This window comes from Urocitellus parryii, chromosome 5 (assembly GCF_045843805.1).
Source record: "Urocitellus parryii isolate mUroPar1 chromosome 5, mUroPar1.hap1, whole genome shotgun sequence".
In the NCBI taxonomy this organism is placed as follows: Eukaryota; Metazoa; Chordata; class Mammalia; order Rodentia; family Sciuridae; genus Urocitellus; species Urocitellus parryii.
This window is the reverse complement of record NC_135535.1, coordinates 198,110,616-198,131,649: the sequence shown is the minus strand read 5'-3', so window position 1 is coordinate 198,131,649 and position 21,034 is coordinate 198,110,616. Positions and strand designations below refer to the sequence as shown.

At 39.9% G+C, this 21,034-nt stretch overlaps 1 protein-coding gene across 2 annotated transcripts; it reads right to left on the bottom strand.

Moving 5' to 3' along the window:
* Window positions 1-3,556: 3,556 nt before the first annotated feature.
* On the bottom strand, window positions 3,557-15,226 carry LOC113183009 (pancreatic triacylglycerol lipase). 2 transcript variants are annotated; one of them, XM_026389197.2, is made up of 12 exons: window positions 15,175-15,226; window positions 13,870-14,024; window positions 12,814-12,936; window positions 11,985-12,119; window positions 11,155-11,266; window positions 9,879-9,998; window positions 9,644-9,763; window positions 9,039-9,157; window positions 7,763-7,892; window positions 6,577-6,685; window positions 5,819-5,983; window positions 3,557-3,642 (listed from the first exon to the last, which is right to left on the bottom strand). In XM_026389197.2, the coding sequence occupies exons 1-12, from the start codon at window positions 15,224-15,226 to the stop codon at window positions 3,579-3,581; spliced, it is 1,404 nt and encodes a 467-aa protein (XP_026244982.2). In that variant the 3' UTR covers window positions 3,557-3,578. The 2 variants fall into 2 exon arrangements, with proteins under 2 accessions (XP_026244982.2, XP_026244983.2); XM_026389198.2 differs by having other exon boundaries at window positions 13,849-14,024; window positions 15,175-15,220.
* Window positions 15,227-21,034: the final 5,808 nt, after the last annotated feature.

The following is a 21,034-nucleotide window of genomic DNA, read 5'->3' as shown; positions in this document are numbered from 1 at the left end:
GTGTGTCATGTATGTATGTACATGTATACGTATCTCTGTAAGTGCTATGGGAGTTTGGGGAGAAAAGAAAGTAACTTTGCATAGACTTGTTACTTGAAACAAGGCTGAATTTAAGCATCCTGGGTCAGGAATAGAAAGGCTGCCGGAAGACTGCGGAGTAGTGCGGTAGATCAAAAGTAAGCCCTGGAAGGTGGGTGTGGTGCTGGGCACCTATAGTCCCAGCGACCTGAGAGGTGGGAGTGTAAGGAGACTAATAGAGGAGGATGGTGGGAACACAAGGTTAAGAGAATAATTCTATAAATGAGCCCATTGTTCTGACTCTCCACATGGTTTCTTTGCCAAAAAGCAATCTGCCTGAAGCACTGCCTGGCCTGAGGGGACAGGAAATGTCACATTCCTCAACAAACTGAGGCAGGGGCCCAAGGTCTGGCAGTCAGTGTAGGTAATGGGTGATGGGGGTTGACCAGACCAGGGGCAATGGGTTGCTAACAGCTAACCTCTGATCACGCTTCCCTGGAGTTGCTAAGGATTACCCCCTGTGCTGGTCCTTCCTGCCCTTAGACACACAAACACATGGGGAGGAAACAGAAGGTGAGGGGTGTTTTGGGGTCTTTAGAAAAGCAAGACACACCCACTTCCATGGGCATGCAGACTTGGGCCCCCTTCCTTCCAGAGAAGTCTGCTACCTCTGTCCTCTGTCTCTTTTTAAATAAAACTTGCTTTCTACGCTTGCCTCAGTGTTTCTCGAGTATTTAATCTTCAAGAACCTGTTCCTTATTTCTAGCATTGGTATCAGGAGGATCACTTGAGCCCCAGAGTCTGAGGCCAGCCTAGGCAGCACAGTGAGACCATGTCTTAAAGAAATAAAAACAAAAAGCAAAAGGAAGAGAGGAAAAATTTGATTGCTAAAGTGTTGTTGGAAGGGAAAACCTAGATCCAGCACTTAGTAGCCTGGGACCTGAAGCAAGTTATGTAACCTTTTTGCGTTTCAGTTGCTTCATCTGAAAATGGGAACAATAAAAGTAGCTAGATAAGAGGGTATAGTCAGAATTAAGTGAGTAAATGTGTATGAAGCACTTAGAATAGTGCCTGGAATGCTTTAAGCACAATGTAAGTGTTGGAAAAAACAAAAACATGGAGTTGGCAGCCAGTTTCCTTCCAAAAGTCCCCTCTTACAGAAGTAGCCTGAACCATAGAGTCTAATTCAATTGGTTCTTTACACCTAATCTTAGAGAAAAGAAATATGGTGCAGTAAGAAACATTCTGGATATTACATACTGAAAGTATATCATTTAAATATGGACTTGTCCTTCTTTTCAAATTGACATAGAGTTCCTATATTAAGAGGAGTTTTAAAAACTTGATTTAGGGCTTTAAAAATAGAATTTTAAAAAAAAAATGTGTTATGTTCAGAACTAGGTAAACAACTTGAGTAAAAATTTCATGTAAGATAAGTAAAGCCACATGCAAACACTTCATTATAATGAAAATGATTATACTTCTTAACAAGGGTATTTTTAATGGATGTATTTTAAATTAAATGATTTTAGATTCCTTTTTCCATCTTCTACTCAAGTAAATCTGCAGGTAACACTGTTATTCATTGATTTTGTTATTCAAATTCATCATTATAATGAGATACTCGCAGCAACTATAATTGTAAATATTTGTTAAGTACTAGAGCACTCACATTGTCAAAACTCTTTGCAGAGAAACTCAGGGATTTAAAAAATCCCATCTGTACACTGAAGATGCCAAAGTTTACATGCCTCACCCAGGCCTCTATCCTTGAATCTGTGTTCATGTACGAATCTGCCCACTTGCTGTGGCCCATTGGAAGATGATGAACACCTCAACTGTGACATGACTAAAACTAACCATGTGATTTTTCCTTCCAAACTCATTTCTCCCAAAACATTCCCTCTTTCAGCCAATGGAGCTCCATCTTTCCCACCAGAAGGAGGACCAGGAGGACAACTCCTTCTCATGTAGGCATCCATTTCTCCTTCACCTGGTCCAGGCACTGAGCATGCTGACCGCCTCCTATGCCCAGGTGTGGGCCCTTATTGACTTGCAATCTGCATGTTCCACTTTACTCATAACAGGCCAATCAGAGGGTGTTTCCGGAGTTTTATCAGGGAAGATGGAAAAGGAGATGCACTTTCTCTCTCTTACTAGCTCCCTCTAAGTGGGAAGTAACCAGCCTTGATATAAAAACATCACCAGACATAGAAGAGCATGGAAAGAGAAAGAGGTCATTGGGCTGCTGCATCAATAAAAATCATTCCGACGTCTGGACTTCCCAGTTGCATGAGCCAGTACATTCCTTTGTTGTTGAAGCTAGTGTGGGTTGGTGCTTTGGTTTGTGAAAGAGAAAGCATCCTATTTGACTCAGACTGATGGCTCCTCATGCTCAACCTGAATGTATTTTGGTAAAACATGGAATGAAAGGCCTTTTCAATTTCTCATATTTTCATACCGCCGTGTCTTTGCCTATCTTATTCCCTCTCTCTGGAGTGCCTTTGCCTCTGTGTCTTATTGGCAACTCCCTACCTATCTTGTAAGACCTAGCACAGGTATTCTTTTCTCTTATAGGATTTTATTTTTTCCTGACATAGCCTAATTTAAAAAATCTGACATTAGTAGATTCCATTAATGTGATGTTTACCAATGTAATCCCTTTAAAGAGTTTAAGAATGGGATAAATAGAGAAGAGAATCTGTAATTACAATATGTATATACAAGCATCGAGAAGGGGAAGATTCTAGGTGCAGTGGGAAAGCGGAGAGTAAGAACTTAATTTAATCTACAGGTTGTGACTAAAGGAGATGAAGAAAGTCTTCCTGGACAAAATGATATCTACACAGAGGTTTAACAACAAGTAGGAGTTAAACAGATGGAAAGACAGTAAAGAAAATTCTAGAAAGAGAAAGAGTTTTTACAAATGTCCAGAAGCATCTGAGATCAAAGCCCTATTTGGGGACAAGGCTGGAATATGGAGTTCCTGAAGGAATGTTCTGAGATGAGACTAGAGTCCTGTGTGACAGTCAGACCTAGGGCACCCTTGCAAGACTCACTAAAAACTGTCCATTCTTCCCTGGGAATCACTCTGATTTGTGCTTTAGGAAGATCATATAGACTGAAGAGAGGCAAAGGGTCTGGGGAGACCCACGGGGAGCATGGAGACCAGTCAAGAAGCCTCAGATGTATCCCATCCTCATCTCCTCATGTCATCAGTCCTGGCATGTCTGATGAGGAGGAGACACAGAGGCAAAGGTGATACTTTTCACTTTGGGCCTGGAAATCTGTCTACAGTGATCAGAATGACATCAGTAATATTAATAATGGACATGATGACAGTGTTGTGTAAACAATATTCCTAAGCTCCAGTGCCCCACAGAATATAGCAACATTCAACAGTCATTTGTGGTTCTTCAGACTAATTGCCAATTTGGATTTTAATCACAATATCCAAAAGTTTCACTGGACACACGGACATTGATGTCAGAAGACAGAGTGTATTGTTTCACTACTAGATTTATTAGCAGTAAGATGGAGTGACACATGTCAGCTGCCTTCTAACATGCGTTGAGGGTGAGCAGAACATCCTCCCTCACAGTCTCTGCAGTACAGAATTTGAACCTGTGGAGAGAAAACAGCAATAGGTCATGTATTCCTGGCACCAGCTGGAGGGCTGAGCATGAGTACAGCCACTTCTCCCCCCACTAAACCCAACGCAGTCTGAGAGGGGGCATGCCCTGTGCCCAAGGCCAGACATTGACTGAGAGAGACCTCTCCTGTGAAGGACTGAACCACCTTTCCAATCTTGTAATGTGGTTATGCAAATAGCATACTGTGGAGCTGTTAATCACATCCCAAAGGACTGGTAGGGCTCATTTTCCATTTAACATTTTCAGACTATGATTGACTATGAGTAACTGAAACCACCCAAAGAAAAACTAGAAAGGGAGAAAGTATTGTACCCAAGAGCCATATGGTTGAATTGTAGTTAGGTGTATGTTTGGCTCTTTAAGAAACTGGTAAACTGCTTTCCAAAGTGACTTCATCATTTTATGTTACCATCAGCAGTGCATGAATTAAAGATTGTTTTTATCCTCAACACTGCTTGATATTATCCATCTTTTAAAATTTGAATCGTTTAAATAGGTTTATGATGGTACCTCATTATGGTTTTAATTTACATTTTTTTCAATCAATGGAGCGCTCTTTTTGGACCTTGCATCTTATAGAATCTACTTGTGATTTTATATTTAAAGTGCATTTCATGTAGGCATAGTACAGTTGATATATTTTTTTTAAATCCAGCATAAATTCTCTGTCTTCTAATTGTAGTATTTAGTCCATTTTCGTTTAATATAATTATTGACATGGCTAGGTCTAAGTCCATTGCCTTTCCATTTGCTTTCTATTTGTCTCCCTGGTTCCCTTTTGCTTTTTTATTCCCTCTTTTAGATTATTTTTTATTTCATTTTGTCCCTTTGTTGGTTTGTTCACTGTAGTTCTTTATCATTTTAGCAAATGCTCTAGAATTGACAGCATATATTTTTAACTTATAATATTTTACTTCCAAGTAGTATTATACCAATTCATATATGGTGTCTGGGAATAATTGGATCATTTCAAGTCTTGCAAAACCTAGATGAATAATTTCCTATTGGAGAGAAGACTGTCCTAAACCTTCTACCTAATGTCTCTTGAATTATAAGTGGAAACAAGCATGGTTACCAGTCTGGGCACTGTTCTCTCCAATCCTTCAAATGCCTGTTTCCTGACCCTGCCTAGTTTGCTCACAGTCATGCACTGACTGGTACTGTGCTGAATATTTAAGGGGTGTTTCCAGAGCTCTAAATTCTCCCTCTCAAAGTCTCTACTGTCTGGTAGGCTGTGCCACGATATCTGGTTCCTTAGATTCTCAGATTCTTGGCTCCATCTCTTCAACTTAGAGATGATCTCTTCAACTGGATTCTGCCTTCATTCCTCCCACCCATGCCACATCCTGGAGACTCAGGCAACAAGCTGGAGCAGGTTTAAGGCTCCTCCTGGTCTGGTTTTTTTTTTTTTTTTTTGTCTGCAAGGCCATCACTGTCCTTTTTTGCTTGAAGATCAGTGCCTTGAAAACTGTTGTTTTGTATCTTGTCTGAATTCTTGGTGGCTTCATTTGTGAAGGTGGGTGTGGGGTCTTTATGAGGACAATGGCCTGACAAAAGAAGCCCCAATGCTCATCCTTTGGGTTTGGCTTAACACTCAAAAACAGCTGAGGTTGCTATTACTATGATGATCATCAGTTCACCTTTTCTGGTAGTTGAGCTTGGTAAACACCCTTCAGCTCAGAAACACCTTACTTAGAATCAAGGATTGACCTATAGAACATTGTCTTCATTAAGTTCAGTGATATGGAACAGCCTATTTCAGTTCCCTGATAAATTAAATGAGTTAAGCAACAATTTGGTGAACCCATGAAGTTTGGGGGAGACACAGACATTGATGACATAGACAGCAAAAGGTTCATCTGCCCAATGAAACGTTCCTCAGGATGGTGAAGCCAGCTTCCCATTCTATTTCCCATTCTAATACTTAATTTGTCTCAGATAACACAACTCTGACTACAAACCTATCAAAGTTGCTTTTCCTAAAGTACTGCACTGTCTCCTAAAGACACAGAAGGTATTAGAAAGCAGGTGTGGCTAGGGTACAGGTGAACCACTGTAGGAAGTTTAACTTAAAGGAGAATTTTAGTGGGGATAGAATTGTAATCACTACTTGATCCTTCTCAGCCCTTTGGATTTTTATTACTTACACTCTTCCATCGTTTCTTTCCACCGTGATGCTAGATGCTCCCACTCTGGGTAGTGATGGGTTAATCACATTGTTATACCAAATAAATTTGACCCTCTGCAAGTCCCCAACGTCCACATCAGAGTCAAACTCATTGGAATGAGTATAGCCTGGTTGAAGAGAGCCCCTGGGAATGAAGAAATTGACAAAAATGTATAGCATATACATAAAATAATCATATATATAAATATATACGTACATATATATTTTTAAAACCAGTTTATAAATTGACTGTAGCAAAAATGATCCATAGGCAATGGTCATTCTAATATATAAAATAAGTTCACATATGTAGTGTTTAATCCGTGGTAGGTTTTATAATCAGTAACTCAGAGACTTTGAGTCACATCTTTGTTTTAATAACTTATAACATCTTTTAGTCACAATGCCATCCCTCCCATGATTCAACAAATGATGGCATCATTGTATCAATCTTCTCCCCACGGTTTTGTGGGGAATAGTTATTTATTGATTATAAAATCTAGTGCTAGGCATCATAGTAAACTTTAATGATTTTCTTAGGGAAAAAATGGGGAAAATTCAGAACTAGAATTCTGAAATGTATTAAGGTGCAAATGTGAAAGAATATCTTTCTTCTTATTACAGGTGACAGCACTCTATTCCGATACAGTAAAGAATAAATAAACTCTTCTGTTGTTGACATACATTACACAGGCACAGTATTTCAACATTCAAGCTTAGGGTGATATTTTTACTCACTTGTAAATTTCATACTGCTTAGAGTTTCCTGCATTTCCAAACAGAGAAACCAGTATATGTCCTGTAACCTTCTGCCCAGACAGTGTGACAGACACCTTGTATCTCCAACCTGCATAGGAGGTTAAATTACCAAACGTTAGCTTATAAAAAAGAGACACTGATAATGGGTTAATTTCCATTTCACTACTGCAGAACGTTAAAAAACTTATACATGATGTTGGTGGTAATTCTTCAAATGAAACAGTCATAGTCATTCCTTTATCTCAGTGTTCAGGGAATAGTTATTGGTTAGTTAGGAATTTCCAAAGTTAATAAATATATTTTCAAGCCAAGAGACTAAGGAGTACAATTTGCTTAAAAAATTTTTCAATCTGACAATGTGTTCTTTAATATTCTAAGAACTTCATATTAAAAGGTTGTGGAAAAGTAGTAGAGAGGACATTTTCTTAAGTTTTTTTAAATTCTCTTTGATCACCAAATTTTAGAGTATTGCCATACTTTTGTCTAAATGGTTTGAATTTATTTTAAAAATTCTTTACTTCAACTTCCTCTTGCCTTTGGAAATGAACCAATTTAGGCAACCAAAAGACAGTTCCCTTGATACTAGTCAAAAGCAAACTAACAGGTGTTGCCCTTTTAGCCTAACATGGGACACATTGGGGATGGGATAACATTTGTCTTTATTTTTACAATATTCTTAACCCTATTTACTGCTATCTAAGTCTGTCCTAGAGTCTGTCCTCAAGCCTCACCATTGCCACACCCTCCACTTCCCATCCTCCCTAGAGTTTATGATCCTAAACATCTCTTGAATCTGTCAACTACTTTCCACCCCACCACCCCTGCCATCTTTCTCTAGAATTACTTTTATGCTTGTACAAAACCTCACAGTTCTGCTGAATGAACTTATGATTGAATAAAAAAGAGTGGAACATAGGAAGACTTCTGAATTCAGTCAGAATCAATTGTGAAGAAATTTATGTCTGGGGTCATTACTAGTTGAGGCCCCACACTCTACTCTGCTACCCAAATCAGTCATTATTACCTGGAGCACAGCACTGTACATTTTTCTGCACTGGGGAGAGGTGTTTATAGCTTTTGAATGAAAAACAATTTTACCCATTATCACTGGACAGGATAAAATATATAGCACTGAGAATCTAATGTAAATAATATAGAAACTTACGTGAGAAATTACTCTTATCCCCAGTGTTCAGATAAAATTTCTGGCCCACTCCATTTGTTTTTCCAGAATATCTATCAGCATAATGACCCATCTGTGGGCATCCTCCACTTGGACAGGGGAAGCACTTGTTCTAGTGAAAACAAATGATGAATGAGAATGCTTTTTCTTTTAATGGTGCACCATCTTTTCCAATATGTTACAATTAAAATATTCTAAAACAAATTCTTTTCTAATGGTAAAAGGGATTTTAATAGTGTCTCAGCAAAGGTTAGCAGGGCATCTGATGATTCACAAGGATAACCTGCAATTTCACTGTTAGATAACACAATAGTATAAAAATTGCATAATGGGAGAATGTGTGTGTGTGTGTGTGTGTGTGTGTGTGTGTGTGTATGTGTTTCTTTTCTCTTCTGTCTCTTTAAATGGCCCCAGTTACTTCCTGCTTAGTCATTAAAATTTATTCTGGAAAAATTGCATAAGAAAGAACAGGAGGTGGTAATCAGTTTCTGATATGCAAAAATGGGACCATTAGCAGAACAATATGCTCAAAAGTCAGCCTTTTCTTAATTCGGCTTCCATTTAGCATATCAAGAACCAAAGGATTCAAATCTCAGAATTCTCCCAATTTGGAGAAAAATGTTTCAGTTAGCCTCTGTCTGGAGAAGGCTTTTTTTTTTTTTTTTGTAAGAAAATATCTCTTTCTATTCTAGTAAAAGGGAAAAAGAGGGAAGACAGACTATGGAAGACAAACATCCATATTCCCACTCTGGAGGGGAAAGCTACTCCACAGAAAAGGCACATGGCAGACTTCTGAATTGGTGGACCAGATGACAGACATGGCAGAGTCTCAGGGCTAGCATCCATTACATTAGTGGGCAACTGAACTAGTCATGAAGAAATAGCCAAAGTTCTTTAATGGCATTGCCCAAACCAAAAAAGTAGACAAGTCAGAGACTGCATCTCTAAATGCTGACCATCAATAAGGCAGACGGATATGACGTAGAGTCCAAAGGTACCAAGAGACCTAGCACCAGTGGACCCCAAAGTTATTCCCTCTGGCCCTTTGAAAGAAGTTTAGAAAAGGATCAACTAGTGAACTACATCACTCATGAAAAGTGATAGTCACAAAATTCAGATGGTGGGGCTTAGAATATAGCTCAGTGATCCAGTGCATGTTTAGCATGTGCAAGGCCTTGGGTTTAATGCCTAGCATCAATAAAAATAAATACAATTTAAAAAATAAATAAAATTCAAACAGAAGGTAGAGTCTACTTACTGCAGAGAAAACACTATAAGAGGCACAAGAGAATGCAGCAAAGCCAGTGGGATTGACAATACTATCAGTATAGTACTTGTAGCTTCTTAGGTGATTACATGCTGCAAAGTCACGAGTTCCTGTGAAATCAGACGTGATTACACATCAGTGACAGATTTTACTTTTATAATTTATCATCATGATCAGAATATAGTTATTGAATAGATTTCATTAATTAGTGCGAACCCATGGAGATCACAGTACAAAAGTCTTTATGTAGTATATTTATGATTTTTGAAGCAATCAGAAGTTAAGTACTGTTTTAGGTTACAATAATTAATGCCATTGTTAAGTGAAATGGGAAAATAACTTGAGAAGGAAGATTAGTCCACATGGCTATCAGTGTCACTTAGTATTCTCTGAATTAGATCCTTTCAAATTTGACTGCAAATGTACTTTCTTTCCCACAGTCTCATCATGCCCACTTGTCCAAATGGGATCCTCTAACTTGGAGATGCAGTTCAAAGCCCTTTGTCATGTAAAATGTGACACCTGTTCAATGTCAAGGCAAAACAAAATGAAAACTTTCCCCAGTGAAAATCCCCTTGTAGATATAATGATCTTACCTTCCCAAATTCCATCTATGTCAACAATCTGAGAGAGAATATTCTTCTGACATCCGGGCATTTCTATTCCTCCATTTGGAAAGAAATCTAGGTGACCCACAGTTTGGCTCATTCCAAACCCTGGAGAATTTTAAAAATAAGGGAATGTTTACATTACTGTATAGACTCAAGACACTAGAAAACACTCTGATGTGTAGATTTAAAATGTTCTAGAAGAACAAGTTGTAGAACTTACCTAAGTTAGGGACTATTGGGGCACCATCAGTGTGAATTGCATCCACAAACTGAGCATCACTGGGGTCTAATCGGACAAGTTCAGGTGTACCCTCAAAGCAAGGTTCAGCTGGATCCAATCCTAAAGCAAATAGAATTTGTCATTAATTATGTCAGGGTTCACATTGCTTCATCAGTTACAGACCTGAGTGCAAGTATTGGCTGTAATGGTGAGTTTCGAGTTCTTTTCTACCTTATCATTTTCTGAAGGGATTATATATTTCTAGTTTGTTATTTGCCTGAATGAGAATTTTCCCCAGACTATAAACTTTGCCATCACTTATGGGTGCTTAGTCCCTGGGAGAATCTTGGTCACTAGCACAGTTACCATAAAAGAGGCAGACCTGGGAGAGACACAGAACTAAATGCTGTCCAGGCTGACTGTATCTCCCACAGGGCAAGGATCTTGACTTTCATGGAGTCCGTAGTCTGCTTTAGCACAGTGCCTGGCTGAGTAGGTTGTGGTAAACATTTACAAATGATGGGAAAGAATGTTCTGGAAGAACATCTTTTCAGAAAATTAAAGATAGAAATTCCAAATGTCCCCATCAGCCTAAATGTAACCAACTTACCACAGTATTAAAGAAAGAATCATTTGGTCAACACAGAAGTTGGGAGATGAAGAGGAAAGTGGTCTTTCCTTAGGGAATTTTGAAATAGTCACATCAGAGTTTTTAGGACCTGGGTATCCAAAATGTGACCCACTGGCCAAATGCAGCCAGTCTCAGGTTTGTGAAATAGTATTTGAAAAGTGTTAGCAGCATCAGAACTGGCAGCCCAGGGGAGCCTGATCTTCTGCCCCAGTCCCCCCAACTCTTGAGATAGTGGTTGATGAAGTTTGGGCTTGTTAATTACTGCTATAGAAGTAAAATACAATTAATTATACACATTTGAGCTCTGTGGATTAAATTTCATTTATTCTATTATTTATGGCATTTATTCATGATATATTTTTGTGAATACATAAAAATGGGAAATAGATATAAATAATGTTTCTGAATATTCTTAACTCACATGTTAGTCACCTATAAAATATTTAAATGGTAAATAGTGTACTGAACACAAATGATTGACAGCAATAAGAAGCCTTGGGTCAAAGAACATCCTAATTTCTGATCATGAGGCCTATTAAAACAAGGTACCAAGCAGGCTGCACCAAATCCTCCTCCTGTACTTTCTTTTGAACCTTATAGAGGTACATGAAATCTAATTTTGTAGTTTTTGCTGTTGTGACCAACCTGTGATTCGTCCAATGGCCCCATTGGTCCTTCTTCCAGCCTCCCCAGCAGCATGGGAACCCAGACTGTGGCCAATGACATGGACATTGGAAGGCGAGTATCCTAATTGAGTCTGTTGGAAAGAAAACCTCCTCAAAATGTTTCCAAGTATGGCAGAATTCCTGGTCAGCACAATAGGTGTCTACAAAACCTTGATTTTTAAGAAGGTACATATGATTCCTTCAAAGCAATTGACCCTTATGGGTTTATTTTTTCACAGATATAAAGTGGAAAACAATTTAATTTTAAACTAGTGCACATAGAGCTGTATTTTGTTTTATTATGATGAAGAGAAAATTCTTGAAGGATATGTGAAATTGTTACCCTAGAGAAGATGAATCAAGTGTTCGGATTAGGAAACTAAAATGAAAACAACTATTTAAGCACATTCAAGTTTAACATTTTCTAAAGTTTTGGTTACCCAAGCAGGTTAGCTTGTTACCATTGTGCTTCTCTCCAAAAAGATGAACAAAAGCAAAAAAAAAAAAAATTAGTTTAACCTTGAGGTTAACATTGTCAACTTGGTAATGAGTGGTAAAATTGTAATAAGTACTGGTAGAATTCAGTAGATACCATCCACCTAGTTCACTTAATTAAAAACAAAAAACAGATTATTGAATTAAGTTATTGATGAAACCCAAATCTAGATTTTTCTGTCTTTTGTTTAACTAAGCACAAAGTGATATCTTAGTAGAGAAATGTCTTTATCAAAATTATCATACTTTTATTTTAGAAAGAGAATTCAGAGAGTAATGTGCATGGACTTTTTTTTTGTAACCAAAGGTAGTTACCCGAAGGAAATCAACAAAGTAGGCCACTTCTGCGCCCACGATCCGGATGTTCTGGGAGGCCTGGGTATATCCGGTCCGGGAGCCGCCCTTCCAGTCCACACAGATGCAGTTCACACTTTCCACCTGGAACATTTTCTGGAGGAAGAGATATAATAAATAAGTTAGTAATTCAGGATCATTATTGATAACTAATTAACAGATTTGAGGATCAGGGTTAAAAATCCAACCTTGACCTGAAAAGTATCATGTCACTTTTAACCCCAAAGCTATGAACAAAACACCTAGTCTGTAATGTATGAAGAATCCCTCCTAAAGTTTAAGATTGGTTCCAAACTTGAGGCATGACCATCATGGGACCTGGATTCTTGGGATTTCTACTGAAACAGATGTGTAGACATTTGATTTAGACAAAAAAATTATCAATTGTGGTACAATGGGTTGTCTCATTAGAACATCCTAAATAACATAAGACTACATTGTCCCTTGCTAGAGAGCCCCCTGAGGACATTGCCTAGACTAGCTCAATGCCTAGACTAGTTCCTGCACAGAGTGGGTGCTCAATAAACATTTACTGCATGAGTGGAAGACAGGCAGGACCCCTTAAATACATAAATATATTGAAGGTAAAGGAGTAGGCTTTTCCATGATGGAAAGACTGTCCCAGGCCCCTCCACCCACATCTCCTCCTGCACCTCCCTTGGGAACTCAGGCCCAGTAGGGGTCACAGGAACCTCCAGGGTGGTAGGAACAAGCATTTTTCTTCTATGGTTGGGGCCAGTGTCTTCCTTGCTCCTGAGACAAGCTTCCCTTAGAGTTCACCAGGCCTTACCTTGCACATGTTGGCCAGCCAGCTTTCTTCTCCCTTGTCTATGAATCCGTGAATAATGAAGCGGGTTTTCCTATTTGTTTTGAAATTGGAGCTCTGGATTCTTGATGAATCCGCAGTGATTTGCTGTTTGGGGAAGAAACCATTCAGATGTGGAGGGAGGCAATAGGTAAGGGAAGACAACTGGGATTGGGGGTTCTTATGGGTAGAGATCACTCCATGACAGCCACGCTGTCCACAATCCTCCCCAAGTTGCCACCTTCCAGGCATCGTGGTATTGTTGCCGTTGTTGAACTTGGGCTAAGATGTCTGCTATGCTATTTGTCATTCAGATCTAATTCCACACAATTTAAGCCTTCTTATGTGTGTGGATCTCTGTGTATCTGTGATCTATCTATCCATCCAACACTGTGAGATACATCTATGTATAGATGTCCCCTCATTATGTTTGGATTATGCGCCAATATCTATCATAAGTTGAAAGTGTTGTAAGTTGATAACGCATTGAGAACCCCTAAGCTGCCAAACATCAGAACTTAGCAACAGCCCTTGTGGAGAATCAGTTGTTTACACTGGTGATCTGACTTGTGAGTGAGTATTGTTGGCGTATCACTAGACAAGAAAGGATCAAGATTCAAAATTCAAAGGATGGTTTCAACTGAATGCATATTGCTTTTCCACCATAGTAAGTTCAAAAAAGTATTAAGTAGAGCCATCGTAGGTGAGAACTGTGTGTGTGTGTGTGTGTGTGTGTGCACGTGTGTATAAAATATTGGATATTTTATGTCTTTTATATGTATTGAATATGTATTTTTCCTACATTTATATATTTAAATGGTGTTATAGAGTTAGGACAATTTAATTAATTATTAACTTAACATGAAGTTAATTGATCTTTTATAAACAAATTACATGAAATAATACTTAAACTCATCACCCTAAAAGTCTACAAAGACACAAACTCCACTGTCTGATTAGTTCCCCCAGGTCATGGGATGTGCACTATACTAATTACACAAAGCAGATGGAACTAAGGACTGAAAACATGAGGATTTTTACTTGATAGTTGTCTTGATTCTCGTTAGTGTACAGGAGGAAGCGGGTGTTGACATCTGCTGGACTCCAGGGCAATACTTTCAGGGGTCTTTCCACGATTCCTGACCATGGGGAGTCATCACTGAAGCAGCCGAGTCTGTCATAGCAGACTTCTTTTCCTGAAATCACCCAGAAGAGTTACAAGGATATTAGTTTAACCAGAATGCTCTTTAATGGCGTCGCAGGCAAAATATGTGTCAAATTGCATTTCATGGCAGATCGCCTTCCTCACTCTCCCAAGCACCTCCCCTCCCACTCATACTCTCACAAAGCAGCTTCAAGATGCCTCTGTGGTGGAGAGGCTGTTGCTCCTCCCTGTACCCCAGGGGACCCCCTCACTGCCCTGTATCTCTGCTCAGTCCCAGGCAGGGACTCACTTTAGCTTCTCCACCCAGATGTCATCCTTAGCCACTGGTGCCCAGGAATGGAGCGGCCTGTGTCCTAACTGTGGTGGGGGTGGGCATGTGTTGAGGCTCCTGGCTCCCAGGGCAGCCCTGTGGCTTTGCACTTTGGGTGGAGAGGTCAAGTTTCATGCAAGGGCCAGAACTCCATATCTCCACCTTGACTTTGCATGTAGGTTTCTGACCTAAATTTGAGCCCCATTGTGGATTCCTGTGATGAAGAAAGTAGGCAGAAACAGTCAAACATGTGGGATTTGACACACTGTGGGCTGGCATGCTCCTGCATAGAGGGACAACTCCAGGAGGGCTCTGGGGAGAAGGCCACATAATAGCACTAGTAAGAGTAGTAGCTGTCTCAGGGCTGCATCCCTCCACATCTTTCTATGTGCCAACTGCTGGGCACCATGAGCCACTTCTCTTACCTAAGAGTCTCAGCTAGCCCAGGAGATGGGTGATGTCATTTCCCCACTTCACAGACAAGACCCTGAAGCATGGAGGGGCCTGGGATTTTGCTCAGGGTCATGGAGTTGTGACTCAACTAAGGTTTAAACCCTTCCTTTGACTCTATGCTAGGGCTGCTAGACTCAGAAATTAAAATTACAAGTCAAATTTGAGCATCAGTTAAACAGGGAATTTTTTGTGTGTGTCTAAATATGTCACCTATTTGCTCTTTGAATTATTATCTCAAATTCAGCATTAACTGGGCATTGTAGATTTTACCTGGCAATCCTGCTTAGATCTTGAGCTCTCAATCCTGCACCTCTCTGTTTTCCTCCTGACCCCCCTCGTGGCTTGAATCCAGCCCCAAGGCCTTCTGGAGCAGACTAAGCAGTGAGACTCTCAAGTCTAGCTCAGCGCCTCTTCTTACCTGCTACTGCTCCCAGCAGCAGTGCCAGCGACCAGACCAGCAGCATCTGCATGAAGACAAAAACAAGGTTGAGTGTGGCCTAGCGAGGCTTGGAAAGTCGGCTTACCCCACATCACTGAGTTCTTTGGAGAAAACAGGTGAAGTCTAATAAGTCAGCCTGGGAAGCTGGTGCCCCACTCACCATGGCAGATCCGTCAGTTTCCACGGACAGCTGGACAACACCGAAAGGCCCTTTTATAGGCAGCCTTATCTTTTCGAGCCATGGCATGGAAAAGTGGCATGAAAAGAGAGAAGGCTCCAAGGTCATATTTCTAATTTTAATCGCAGATAAGCCTGTATTGACAGGGGAGGTGGTTTCCACAGTGCTCATGGGAAGATGAGGAAGTGGCAGGTAGGAAAGTTCTCTTCGGATGTGGCGAGGTGGTGCTCAGAATCACTGTCATGGCACTCTCATGAAGGTTCTGGTTGAAACTGGAACTTTTTACTTTGTGGTAGATTGCTTTAAATGGCATTTTAAAAAGACTGGAACGAGACACCATAATATTAGGCTACCAGAACCATCCAGCCTAGGGAGTCACAGATTTATATTAAGATGTATGAAATTGTCACCTTTGTTGGTCAAAAATGGCCAAATAATAATTCACTTCCCTGACAAAATTCATAGGTAAATATTTCAGAGAAAAAGCAGTAGACATTTTTGTGTATGAAAAAAAGTTCAAGAATATTTGGCAAGGGAAATATTAAAATAAAAACAGATGGCATAAGAAAGGAATCTATGGACAGGAGCCTCTCAGACTCCTGAGAAATTCTTCCTCTGTGAGCCTTGATCCCTGCTCAGGGAGGCCTCTCCAGCCCTCCTTTGATGGGTTCCCAGTCCAGCTGAGAAGCCCTCCCTTAGTTCTTCCCTCACTTGAGACCTGTCACAATCACTGGTGGGTCATAAACTGAGAGGGCTGGAATTTCCTGGGCCCTGTATTTGTGACTGAGCATCCAGCCCAGGGCTTGTTTCATGGCAGGCCACCAACACTCCCTTGTTGAATGAATGAACAAACAAAAAGGGAATTGTGTTAGTGAGCTTCTCGTTGCTTTCACAAAATACCTCAGGAAAACCACTTAAAGGAGGAATTATTTGGCTTATGATTTCACAGGTTTCCTTCTATGGGCCAGCTTCTTTTCTTTGGGCCTATGGTCAGGCAGCATATCATGATGGCAGGGTGTGGTGGAGCCCAGCTGCCTCCCCATGGTAGTGGGGAAAGGGACAGGGGAGAGGGAGGATGGTGCCAGAGTCTCCAAGGGACACTCCCATGGACCCACTGCCTTCAGCTAGGTCCCACCTCCTACAATTTCTACCACTTCCCAGGAGTTCATTCAGTTCTGAATCCAATAATGGATTAAATCACTTCATGATCCAATCACTTCCCCAAACTCCATCTCTGAGGATTGCTGTATTGGGAACCAAGCCTTTAACACAGGAGCCTTCTGGGAACATTCCAGATCTAAACCATGACAGGAATAAATATGAAAAGTAATATATTTTTCAATAACTGCCACAATTAACTCTTTCTACACAATCTCACAGTAAGGAACTTGAAGTCTCTTACTCAATCAGGGGGGAAAAAAGATAGAAACAAAAACCCTTCAAAAACTTCTAAGAACTGAAGTTTTACATCTCTATAATGCATACTCATGATAATGCTATAATGATCCTAAAGTCATATACTATAAGAGCCAATGTTCATTCTGGGCATATAATGAAGTAATTTATATTTTGTGAAAATTATCAAATCATTCACACAGTATTTATAAGTTGGCATTTTAGATGGTAAAAATTTTTACCCATAATTAGGAGAACCTCTATTTTGTATAGGCTCTAAAAGTAGAATCCAAAGATACCAAATTGTAAAACAAAGACTAGCGGCTATGGGGAGCCATTCTGTAAACTGAAATAGGTTCATATTTTAGAACATTTGGGAAAGATTCAATTTTCTACATCCACAAAAGCTGGGAAGGGAATGGGACACGAGCAGCAGTCAGCTGCACATGAGTGACTTCCCCTCAATCCAGTCCTGCTGAACTCAGTGTCATAAAATGTTATCAGCCATGCTGTTGTATGCAGACCTCTGTGTGCCGCTGTCTGGGGGAGTCTGTGTAGGTAGTCTGGGGGTGTCTGTGTAGGTAGTTTGAGGCAGAGACTGCTGACGGCTTCCTACTGGGAGCAGAACAAGACTCTACTCCCCCACCCACCTTGCAGGGAGATGGGGGCACGTGGCCACTTCTGGTGAGTCATGGGAGTGCATGGATGCCCCCCAGTTCCAGTTCTACTCCTAAAATCCCACACATGGTCCTCTGTGGCTTATGCTTTGATGTCTTGAGGCAGAGAAGCACCACAACCCTGAAGACCATGTGTGAAGCTGGCAGAACCCCAAGATGGAAGGGGCCTGGGTCCCCTTCTTGAAGGGAATCCACTCAACAGTCATAGGCATCACTTTTGTATTTTATATGGGCAAGAAATAAATTCCTATTATTTTAAACCACTGAAATGTAAGGGCATAGCAGTTAGTATTATCATAACGATTATAAATTGTTTATTATATAGTTTCTTTGACTTCCACAGCAGTTCTGGTACCAAACAACCATTCTTGGACAATATATTTTACCATGATATTTGGATGGTACTTAGGCAGAGTACTAATTCTTTCATAGGATTTTTTCCCTTAACATCTTGTTTTTTTAAATTCCATTGCTTGACAATTTTCAAATTTTAAAAAAAAAGCAATACAGAATCAAAAAAAAAAGCAATAACAAGAGCAAACTATCCAATTCTTCACCCCATTGTGGTGGAATTTTAATTTCATGTACACTTTTTCAGATGGGGACCATTATTTCATAGGAAATAGAGGCCATATAATACCCTAGGATTTAGTAAAAATCTATCCCATGTTGTCTAGTTGCCCAGACACAATTAACATGAAGTTGAAGCAGCTGAATTTGATGTTCTGCATATGTAGGAGGTTCTCAAGTAACAGCAGGGACTGGAGTGTCTATCCAAACCCTACTTTCTACCAGTCTCTGGCACTTGCTCTTCAGTTTTTGGGATTGTGGGCTTGAAGGTCAGCCTTATAAAGGATAATGGAGCCTTAGAAGCTCCTTCCTCAAGTACCCCATACCACAGAAAGCCTAGGGATCCCACTGAAAATTAATTGCCTGTATCCCAGATTCACCAGAGCATTACATAACACACATCCAACTTTGACACAGAGACTCTAGACACTTAAAAATAATAATGCCAGACTTGGAAGTGCCTGATCAAATAGCTCTATCTATAGTGTAAATATTCACTTGTAATATTCTGATTCTGGCAACATTGTGATACTGACCTCCAGACGAGGGAAAGAAAGGCCACGGAACACCTGTGTGGCCAGATAACCACACATTAAATAAACTGGGTCTCATTTACTTAGCCTTCAGAGGGCTTGTCCTGTCCTCCCCTTATGTAGCTCAACCACTGCCAGGGCTCTACATGGGAAGGAGGACATGTTTTCATGAAGATCCCAAACTTCCCTGAGCAGAAAAATACTGTGATGACAGAGGTTGGTATTGCCTCACCCCTTCCAGAACAACCATGTTGCCAGATTTGAGGGTCTAGCTCACCCAGACCTGGCAAGTCTAGACCAGCCCTCCATTGAGATGCATTATTTAACTTGTGCAAGCATACCTAACATTTATAGCATTAATTATTCAGTTGTCATGCTTTTTTATTTTTTTGCATCTATCTGTCTCCAAATCTGTGAAAGATTTAGCTATTTTTCCTATGAAGACAGAGAATCTCAGAGAGTTTAAGTGATATGTCCAGGGACAAAGTTGGTAAGAAACAGAGCTCATTCTGGAGCCTCCACGTCTGTCCTTCACACACCGTGAGACCAGTGGTTCTAGAATGTAGACTGGTCATGCTACTGTACTTCCTAAAATCCAGTCCCCCTCCTCCTGGCCTTTGCTTTCTTGCTCAGTACTGATCAAAGGCAATATAATGCAAGCCTTATTAAAAATGTAATAAGGAATAAGTGAAATTGATTTTAATAATTTATGTAACTAATATATCTAAAATGTTTGTTTTTCACGTGTGACTCTTGCCACATTGAAATGACTAATGGTCCCATGAGGCTTGTTGCTCCTGTATCAGATAACAATTCAGGTGACATTTACTCTTCTTGATATCACAAACAAGACTTTGTAGTTCTAGTTGTCTTTTATTAGGTTTCTAACCTGATTGACCCAGTTATATATCTATTTGGCCAATTTTCAAGCTACTGTGAACTCCTTTAGAAATATGAATTCTCAGGGGGTTTTGAATGGGAGCCATTTATAGGTACTTAACAGAATAACAGGAGCTTCTGGATGAAATTGATGATGTAGAGAGAAACAGAACCTGAGATCCCAGTGTGGCTATTGGGAGATGTAATATAAAAGGAAAATGAAAGAGAAAGAACAAAGGATAGAAGAAAGAAAATGTCTTAACCAATATGTTCCCCCAATTCTTTTTTTTTTATTCCTACTAATGAATAATTTTGGTTGCCAACTTGACTTGGTTTGGGAATGCCTAGAAAATTGGCAAAGTACACTTCTGAGTCTCTTTTATTTCCAGAGAAAATAGGCTTTTGACTCAGCAAACTGAGTTGGGAAGCACATCCCTGAATGTGGGCAGCACCATCAATAATCCGGTGGATAGAAAGAAAAAGCAGAAGGGAATGCTAGCTCGTGCTTGCTTGACCTTTTTTGAGGGGATATGCTTTTCTGTTGCTGTCATACATGGACATAGATTCCAGTTTTTTAGCCTTTGAATTTGGACTTATACCAGTGACTCTCCAGGGATTTTTCAGAACTTCGGCCTCAGACTGGATCTACAACATTGGCTTCTTTCTCCTTTCAAGGTTTCTGGCTTCTTGGACTGAGCAGATAGCAGCTTCACTGCCTCTTCAGATTTTGCTTCTCTGGGAATCATACCCAGGTCCCCATTCATGCTGGGTGAGCACTGTACCACTGAACTACACCCCTGCCCCTTGATTCTGTTTCTTTGGAGAACACTAACTAAAATGCTTACCTAAGATATCTTGAAACCAACAGTTAGAAATGATTTCAGAATTCTCATAGAGCGGCAGCCTAAGCCAGAGGTGTTATATCATGTGCATTTCACAATCAACCTTGTAAGGCAAGTAGCAGAATCTATTTCAAAAACAATAAGCTAAGGATTTCCATTTCTAGCCTTGATGGAACAACTGATATCAGACTTTCCTCTTTACCATAAATAATTAAAAGAATGGACAAAATATATGAAGCAGTGGTTTTTAGAAACAAACTAATAAATGAAACTAATTGAGATATTCAATCAAATTAGCTACATGCCTAGAGGAATTCCCTAGAGTCTAGTAGAGTTGGGGAATCCAAGCAGAGCAAGGTAGACTCACTGAGCTGAGGAGATATGGAACTGGTATGGGATCCACTTGATATTTGGGCAGATACTCTGTGCATTCAAAGAGTAATAGTCCATGAGGATGGTAAAATAACACATATCAGGGAAAGAAAAATTACTGAGGGAATTTATAGTCTGAATGATTCCTAGAGCTCACACATGATTGGGAGACATTAAGTCCAACAGAATAACTTTGAGCAGAGCATTCAGTAGACATAAGGAGGAAATCAATAAATCTATTAAGAATGGATTTAATGAAATTAAATGAAAATGAAGAGAAGGTAGAAACATGAAGAAACTATCCATACAGAAGTACTGAAAGAAAAAAAATTGAAAAATTGAATGGAGTCTTGGTTACCTATAGAATAATAAGAAGCAGCTATGAGCCCTGGG

Coding starts and splice junctions, on each gene's coding strand:
- LOC113183009 (XM_026389198.2), bottom strand. CDS start 15,220: ATGCTGCTGGTCTGGTCGCTGGCACTGCTGCTGGGAGCAGTAGCAG. Junction 12,120..12,813: donor GGCTGGCCAACATGTGCAAG/GTAAGGCCTGGT, acceptor CTCTTCCTCCAG/AAAATGTTCCAGGTGGAAAG. Junction 7,893..9,038: donor CTTATAGTGTTTTCTCTGCA/GTAAGTAGACTC, acceptor TGTTTTCACTAG/AACAAGTGCTTCCCCTGTCC.